This window comes from Oncorhynchus keta, chromosome 8 (assembly GCF_023373465.1).
Source record: "Oncorhynchus keta strain PuntledgeMale-10-30-2019 chromosome 8, Oket_V2, whole genome shotgun sequence".
Lineage (NCBI taxonomy): Eukaryota > Metazoa > Chordata > Actinopteri > Salmoniformes > Salmonidae > Oncorhynchus > Oncorhynchus keta.
This window is the reverse complement of record NC_068428.1, coordinates 32046685-32056123: the sequence shown is the minus strand read 5'-3', so window position 1 is coordinate 32056123 and position 9439 is coordinate 32046685. Positions and strand designations below refer to the sequence as shown.

The 9439-nt window shown below is 45.6% G+C and overlaps 1 protein-coding gene across 1 annotated transcript in view; it reads left to right on the top strand.

The window, feature by feature from the left end:
• Nucleotides 1-4291: 4291 nt before the first annotated feature.
• Nucleotides 4292-9439, top strand: part of LOC118387086 (frizzled-3-like) — a 41585-nt gene continuing 36437 nt past the window's right edge. Inside the window, exons 1-2 of the mRNA XM_035775238.2 lie at nucleotides 4292-4379; nucleotides 6499-7100. Coding sequence (XP_035631131.1) covers nucleotides 6801-7100 — 300 coding nt within the window. The 5' untranslated portion in view covers nucleotides 4292-4379; nucleotides 6499-6800. The remainder of the gene's footprint in view (nucleotides 4380-6498; nucleotides 7101-9439) is intronic.

Below are 9439 nucleotides of genomic sequence, written 5' to 3'. Positions count from 1 at the left end.
GGAGTCTGAACACACACACACACACACACACACAGGAACTGTGTCTGTTCCTTACAGGTTGTTTTAAACACTGTCCAGGCCCCCAGTCACTCACCTTTGGTTTGCCGATGTGGAGCTCCAGTACTGTCTCTATGTAGTGTCGTTTCCAGACTCCCCGTTCAAACGGTGTGGGGGAAAGTTGATGCACCAGTTGGAATCGTCCTAAGGGCCTGTGACTGACAGGGGCCCTAAAAAATTATTCAAACATTAGGTAAAATTTTTAAAATATTAAATGATTAACCTATCTTCATTAATAGAACATTTGAATTACAATGTATTAATAAAACTAACGGTTTATTTTTCTTGTTTTTAGCAAAAAGTAAACATCCAAAGAACCTTTGTATAAAACATTTAATCAATGAAGGTGAACTTTTGGCAAGCTATTCATACTAAATCAGTTGTCCCTGCCCCCGTCTGGTGCCAGGCCCAACAGATGCAGCTTCAGGCTCAGCAGCCCTGTCTCCCCATCCCCCTGAACCAGCCCTGTCTCCCCATCCCCCTGAACCATCCCTGTCTCTCCATCCCCCTGAACCAGCCCTGTCTCCCCATCCCCCTGAACCAGCCCTGTCTCCCCATCCCCCTGAACCAGCCCTGTCTCCCCACCCCCTGAACCAGCCCTGTCTCTCCATCCCCCTGAACCAGCCCTGTCTCTCCATCCCCTGAACCAGCCCTGTCTCCCCATACACCTGAACCAGCCCTGTCTCCCCATCCCCCTGAACCAGCCCTGTCTCCCCATCCCCCTGAACCAGCCCTGTCTCCCCATCCCCCTGAACCAGCCCTGTCTCCCCATCCCCCTGAACCAGCCCTGTCTCCCCATCCCCCTGAACCAGCCCTGTCTCCCCATACACCTGAACCAGCCCTGTCTCCCCATACACCTGAACCAGCCCTGTCTCCCCATACACCTGAACCAGCCCTGTCTCCCCATCCCCATGAACCAGCCCTGTCTCCCCATCCCCTGAACCAGCCCTGTCTCCCCATCCCCCTGAACCAGCCCTGTCTCCCCATCCCCCTGAACCAGCCCTGTCTCCCCATCCCCTGAACCAGCCCTGTCTCCCCATCCCCCTGACCCAGCCCTGTCTCTCCATCCCCTGAACCAGCCCTGTCTCCCCATCCCCTGAACCAGCCCTGTCTCCCCATCCCCTGAACCAGCCCTGCTCCCCATCCCCCTGAACCAGCCCTGTCTCCCCATCCCCATAACCCTGAACCAGCCCTGTCTCCCCATCCCCATACCCCTGAACCAGCCCTGTCTCCCCATCCCCCTGAACCAGCCCTGTCTCCCCATACACCTGAACCAGCCCTGTCTCCCCATACACCTGAACCAGCCCTGTCTCCCCATACACCTGAACCAGCCCTGTCTCCCCATACACCTGAACCAGCCCTGTCTCCCCATACCCATGAACCAGCCCTGTCTCCCCATCCCCCTGAACCAGCCCTGTCTCCCCATCCCCCTGAACCAGCCCTGTCTCCCCATCCCCCTGAACCAGCCCTGTCTCCCCATCCCCATACCCCAGAACCAGCCCTACTCCCCATCCCCTGAACCAGCCCTGTCTCCCCATCCCCTGAACCAGCCCTGCTCCCCATCCCCCTGAACCAGCCCTGTCTCCCCATCCCCCTGAACCAGCCCTGTCTCCCCATCCCCATAACCCTGAACCAGCCCTGTCTCCCCATCCCCATAACCCTGAACCAGCCCTGCCTCCCCATCCCCATAACCCTGAACCAGCCCTGCCTCTCCATCCCCATAACCCTGAACCAGCCCTGCCTCTCCATCCCCATAACCCTGAACCAGCCCTGCCTCCCCATCCCCCTGAACCAGCCCTGTCTCCCCATCCCCATACCCCTGAACCAGCCCTACTCCCAACTGAAGGAGGTGAGCAGCATTGTGTTGAATGACATGTCAGTGGCATAATTGCAGGTACTGCAATGCATTGAGGACAGGAATGTGATTCTCCAGTCAGGAAAAATTGCACTTGACACAGAGGCAGCCCATATCAGAGACTTGAAGGAAGAGATGCAGGCTCTTAGAGATGCAGGCTCTTAGAGATGCAGGCTCTTAGAGATGCAGGCTCTTAGAGATGCAGGCTCTTAGAGATGCAGGCTCTTAGAGATGCAGGCTCTTGGAGATGGAGGCTTTTAGAGATGGATGAGAGTCTCTCCTGTCTGAGGCAACACTGATTGCTACGCAAATGGATGTTGTACCTCAATTTAGCAAGGAACACAGCCGCCAGAGGAAAAGGAAGAGATTCCATGGTGAGACCTCTCAAGAGGAGACAGATCAGGACAGTGCAGCAATGGTTTTCCGAACACAGTGTGTTTTACTGCTATGGACAACATCAGAAGTGACTTGGACACTAAGCTCCACACCACTGAAAAAAATGTAGAACAATTTTCTGCTGTTCTGAAAGTTGGGCAGATTAGTGAGGATAAAGTCCCTTCTGTGTGCCAACCACTGATCATGAAGTATTCCAGAGATCTGACACCTGAGTTTCAACATGAAGTAAGACACCTGAACACTGTATATGCTGCCACTTTCCCCCCTAACTTGTTCCCTCTTGGTCTCCTGAATGCAACTTGTAAGATGCAGCTGCAAAGCATTTTGGGAGAGGTGTGCGTTGCTTTACGTATATTTTGCACACTGCCTGTGACTGTTGCTGGTGGCGAGAGAGCTTCCAGTAAACTAAAACTGATTTTTTTTTAAAACTATTTGAGGTTCGCTATGTCCCTGGACAGGCTTTGCAGTCTTGTCATGCTGTCCCATTGAAAGTCAGCTACGTAGCTAGAAGGCTGGACTTCAAGACTTTGATCAGTGACTTTACTAGCAAAAAGGCTTGGTGATTAAGGCTGAGCAAGGGGTCAGTGATAACTGTTAGATGGCATGGATATGGATATTGGATCACTACACACAATGCCCACAGGCTGGGTGCAAGACTGAGAACAAGATATATCTCAAAGCAATGGCTGGATTGCCATAAAATTTGTTTTGCACAATCAAGACCCCAAGTGGAAGAAACCTATTGATTTGGTGACCACTTGACCTTTCCTCTAGCCACAATCAGGCCTTTTCATTTCCATTTTGTTTTCCATTTCCACTTTTACAGCTGCTTATTTCCTAGTTGGTATGTATACTTAGTTCAGAAATCTACTGCTGATTTTATTATTTTGTTTGTTAAATCATTCTATAGATGAACATGATCATTTATTTTAATTGAAAAGGTTCATGTATATTTAAGTTATATATATATATTTTAATGTTAAGAAAATTTTCCATTCAAGAATTTTACCATTAAAATGACATTTGGACTGTAAAAGATGGCTTTTAGCACATGTCTTATAGAGGATATCCGTCTTGCATCAGATAGTGAATTCCACTGTATGCAGAATGTTGCATGCATGTCTGCACAGTGTTATATTTTCACAGCTCACTGTCAGTAAATATCGGACAGTAGATATTGGATTTAAAGAGAGTTGCAAGCCTGCAAAGGTAGAGTTATTTAAAGCTTTGAATGGGTCGATTGGGTTCTGGAGGTGTGTGGTTACAGCAATTGCGCAGGGTTGGTGTGGCCTGTGGTGGTGGGGCCCAATGTGATATCTTTTCATAAGGACTAAAATCCATAGCGGCGTCCCTGCCTAGGGTTCACCTCCCTTCTCTATAAACCCTGTCACTGTCGCTGCTTTGCGTCGTCAAGAGCAACGAAATGAGCGGCACAAACACCGCTTGACACGCACGACACACAAGGGTGGTGCTGTTGCCACCGACCGAAATACAAACCACACACACTCACACACAAGGAGACGCATGCATGCGCTTCGTGTTGCAATATGAAGTAATAACTTAAGACTATTTACACGGGTGTGTGCCCCACTAAAGGCCTCTTCCTGGAATCAAATAAAAACGTAAAAAATAGAGAAATATGTTATCCACAGTTTTTATTGTATTCCAGGTAGGCCTTCAGCCCTATGAATATGCTCTAAGATTTACCTTAGCCTACTGAAAACAAAATACAATTTCAGTTTTGAAATGACAAATTTACTTTTTGAATTAGTTTTACACATTTGTGTCACACAAATGTGAAAAAATAAATTTGTCATTTCAAAACTGAAATTGTATTTTGTTTTCAGTAGGCTAAGTTAAATATTAGAACATATTCATAGGGCTACAGACAGCTACTGCAAGATAGAAAAGGCATTGGTTTAAATTGGCGTGTCCGAGTTTAATGCGTGCTCTCGTTCTTAAACCGATAGGAGAGGAGGAGAGGAGGAGAGGAGTGGGCTATTCACTCATTGTTACGGGCTCCGTGAGTGGGAAAACCCAGACACGTAGAAAAAAAACTGCCGACAGAAAGGTAAATCTTTTTTGATTATGTTTTCTGTCACTCGCCTAAATATAGTATGTTTATTGCAAACACATGTAGCCTATTGCCAATACCGCTGGCGGGATGGTACTAACAATTTACCATCGGAATACGCTTGTAGTGATTCAGTTCATGTAGACTAGCCTTCATATATTAAACATCAGCTGAAAGGAAGAAGCTCAACCGTCATCTTTTGTTCTGCTACATTTTATTTGTCGGAATGGATAACCTTGTGGATAACCTTGGTTTGGCCATTACGTGGAATAAAAACTACTACACTTTTATGTCGTCACTGGTAGTTTTATAACATTGTTCTAAGCATGTTATGCACAAAAAGCCAGCCGAAGGCTGAGTAAATGCTATTACGCAGTTTTTCGTATCACATATTGTGTCAACATTTTGGTCATCTTATGTGTCATATTTGAAAGTGCACGCTGTTCTTTAGTAATAATGGCATGGTAGCGGTAGGAAAGAATGCTGTGGAAAAGAGCTTTTGGGAATAATTCTCTTCCTACAGGGTGTGTGCATATTTACAGAGACAAGATACAATGCACATTTCTGTGCTATAACTGTGTTATTAGAAGTGCTGCTGTCTTTTTTCTATGTCGGTCCATTAGACAATGTTCACTGAAGTTCACAAATCAAATTATGATAGAGACCTCTGATCATTCACTGTTAACGGGTCATACACATTTTCCACTACTTTTAACCAAATGTTCATGACTATCATTATAGCCTACACGAAAACGTAAGCATTATTGACACTGGAAGGCTGCTGTGTATAATCCCATGTAGTTTTGTCTTTTGATCCAACCCTGAAACACCCACGTCTGCTTATCAAGGTCCTCCGCATCCACGTGAGGTCCAGTTGAGCGGTTGATGTTTGGGCTGCACACACATGAGCTATCCTGGAGAATGGTTGACACCCTTGATATAAAACATTTCAACATTAGAACCAAATACTTTTGTCTTTTGTAAAATAATTCCCTAATTCAATGAATCAGGGATCAAATGGATAAGGTAGCCTACTTCAAAGCAAGGTATCTAACTAGACATGTTTATATATATAAGGCTCAAATATTCATGTTTCAGGGGAGATCTATGCACAGCAAGTTATTTGTCAATTCGTTTATTAGAATATTTTGTACGTTTTGGTAATTACATGGCTACTGTTTAATAGAGGTGAATCATAGCTTTTCAATGGTGCAGATTTATTTAGTGCCAGTGGAAAGGCGACAACCACATGAATGCTTAGTTAGCTATGGTTACCTAGCGTGACAACTGCTACAAGTTCTGTTTTGAATTGGCTATCTAGTTGTCTGTCATTATTTTATACGTGCTGCTGAAATGTCGCGCTCTCTCTCCTTGGGCAACCGCCCAGTCGCACTGACACACACACACACACACACACACACACACACACACACACACACACACACACACACACACACACACACACACACACACACTAAAGGGTCATTTCGATAATGGCTGATATGTAGATTTTTAAATGATTGATAATATTAAAATTCTATTCCTTCATGAATTTCATTAACAAAAATATTTTAAACACATTTCCATAATCTTTCCAGGACCTTTACAACCCGTCATTTGACCGTTTGGAACAGCGTATCATGCGCATTCAGGTTGGCAAAGAGATTCACAGATTAGCGGCAAATAAACTTGAACAAAGCAAAATCAGGAAATGAATGCCCACTCTCCATTGCTCTTTAATGCATATCCCGCCTTCATTCTGCTTTGATAAACTTTTTTTTGCCTCAGTCTGTAAATCTGGGGCGGCGATAATCTACTTTGTTTTATAGAGTAGCTGGTACACAATTCCCAAAAACTGTGAAGTGCTGGTATGGCGCTCCGGACAGCTCCTGCCCAAGTAAAGCACTGACTATGATGGTAGCCTACTGTTACTACATAGATAGAATTAGTGTACCATTTCACTAATGAATTTATTCCATATCCACATACCATATTCTAATGGTCATGAAAGGACAATAATGGATAATTTTTTCTAAAGAGCCCCTTAAAATATTGAGCAATCAGGTATTATTCAGGCTACAATGTACTTAATTGTTTCTGTCTATTTTTGCCCCAGATCCCTCTACACCTATTGCAGGGATCCACTCTCTGACCTAAATCATTGTTTATAACCTGTTTATGTGGTGAGAAGGGGACTCCTGTGGTCAGACAACCCAAAGCCAGGCCTCATGCTCAGGTGATGAAGATCCTATGATTCAAGAGGGTGATGGAGACATTCAGCCTCAGCCATGGCAGCCATCTTTTTACACACACAGACTGGTACACTCTGAGACCAGGAACAGGGCCAGTCTCTCCCCTGATCGCCACTTACCTGTATCCCAACACTTTGCTCTCCATCACCGACCTACTGCTTTGTGAATGAGGCTGATGATTCAGCCTGTCCCTGTCCGCAGCCTGGGTTCTTCCCTAACCCTGTCCCTGTCCGTTCACCAGCCTGCGGGGACCATGGAGCTGCTGTGGGTGCTGTGTGTGTCCATGCTGATGCCTCCAGCGGTGGTGGTGGAGGCCATCCCCATGGAGTCTGCAGCCGGGAGCCACAGCATGTTCACCTGTGAACCTATCACCCTGCGTCTGTGTCAGCGGCTGCCCTATAACTCCACCTTCATGCCCAACCACCTCAACCACTATGACCAGCAGACCGCCGCGCTCGCCATGGAGGTAAACACTGACTAGCTGTTTTTAATCTCTCTCTCTCTCTCTCTCTCTCTCTCTCTCTCTCTCTCTCTCTCTCTCTCGCAGGGCTAGATGGAGAGTTGAGGGGGCATGGGGAATTGGGTGGATGGACGTATGAGTGGATAGATGGATCAGATGCATAGATTGATGGATGGGGGGTGTATGGATGGATCAGATGGGGATGCTGTTGGCCTGTCTGTCTCAACAGAAACAGCAGGTTGCTGTTAGCCTGTCTGTCACAACAGAAACAGCAGGATGCTGTTGGCCTGTCTGTCTCAACAGAAACAGCAGGTTGCTGTTGGCCTGTCTGTCTCAACAGAAACAGCAGGTTGCTGTTGGCCTGTCTGTCTCAACAGAAACAGCAGGTTGCTGTTGGCCTGTCTGTCTCAACAGAAACAGCAGGTTGCTGTTGGCCTGTCTGTCTCAACAGAAACAGCAGGTTGCTGTTGGCCTGTCTGTCTCAACAGAAACAGCAGGTTGCTGTTGGCCTGTCTGTCTCAACAGAAACAGCAGGTTGCTGTTGGCCTGTCTGTCTCAACAGAAACAGCAGGTTTCTAAGAGGAACCATTTAAATCTGCAGCAGTCTCTATAGTCTCTTCAGCCAGACACACAGTACTCCTCAAGCACTTGATTAAACCCAGCAGCAATAATCTTACTATTTACTATCCCAACTAAATGCCTGAAATTAGAGAGAGAGAGAGAGAGAGAGAGAGAGAGAGAGAGAGAGAGAGAGAGAGAGAGAGAGAGAGAGAGAGAGAGAGAGAGAGAGAGAGAGAGAGAGAGAGAGAGAGAGAGAGAGAGAGAGAGATTTTGTCCTTAAAATGACTAGCATAAATTTACAAAGTACAAAAACGGCCCTAGTTCCCTATGAACCAACCAACTTTTCTAACTACTATATTACAAGCCAGGTGAGTGACTCTTCACTGTTGTCTTTCAGCCCATGGTTTTCACACTTGTTTTGTTTGAATGTACACTAGAGGCTTTTGATTAGACACAACTGTTCAGTTTGATTAGACATGCTTTCACACAAGCATGTCTCTGTTAGCGCATTCAAAAGCTAGTTTGATGTTGGGAAAACACATGAATCCCAGTAGATTATGAACACACCATGTTTTCTACGAGCTTCGGCATGGTCGATGGGAGAACACCAGAGCCTTTAGGAAGAGAAAAGACAAATGAGGATTGATGTTTGATCTGATGGCCTATAGCATGGAGAAATTGTGACTTCCTTTCATCCCTGTCTGGAAAGAAACCCCTCTGAAGTGGTATTTCTTTAAAAACCTTCATGGCTGGGACATTAGTACCATCACTTACTAGCACTTGTCTCTGGAGGAGAACACTCAGTGTCTGCCTGCCTGCCTGCCTGCCTTCGGATCGGATCGTCTGGTAGATCTGACTGTCATGGGTAGAACAGAGAAAGGAGATAGATAGATAACATACTGATGTAAACATGCATTCTAAAAAAAATGTTGGGTTAAAAACAACCCAATTTGGGTTATTGGGTAACCCAGCGCTGGGTAAATGTTGGCCAGAACACATGCGTAAATAACCCAACATGTTGTTTGGATTACTCAACAGGTTACTTTAACCATCAGTTGTGTTTTTATTCACTTTCATGCGGGGCTGACCCAGCATCTGGGTCTTTTTAGATGTAATCCACAGCTTATTTCCAGGAGGCATGTTCTATTAGGGGCGTGGCTTTCAGAGTTCATAATGTTATGTTTGTCCACTGCAAATTTACATCTTCCTTGATTATTTTTGCAAGTTACATATTTTAATATAAAATTAATATCAGTATTATTTATATATTGTAACAAAGTGGTAACTATCCCAATATTGGGATATATTTCGGCTCTTGGGGAAAGGGGGAGACCTAGTCAGTTGTACAACTGAATGCCTTCAACTGAGATGTGTCTTCCGCTTTTAACCCAGCCCCTCTGAATCAGAGAGGTGCAGGGGGTTGCCTTAATCGACATCCACGGTGCCCGGGGAACAGTGGGTTAACTGCCTTGCTCAGGGGCAGAATGACAGATTTTTACCTTGTCAGCTCTGGGATTCGATCCAGCAACCTTTTGGTTACTTGCCCACCGCTCTAACCACTGGGCCCCAACTCATACACTTGTGTAAGACTCATTAAAGCTACAAAAGTTTCAGTGTTCAACCTTTACATGTGATATCAATATAACAGAACAGATGAACTGGAATGACATTTACTCTCACAGGTGGCCAAAACAAACTATATGAAAGCCATGCCTCTACTAAGCTGTGTTTCCAGTCTTCTGAGCTGACCTGCTGGGTCATAAGTCAATAACCCAGCATCAACA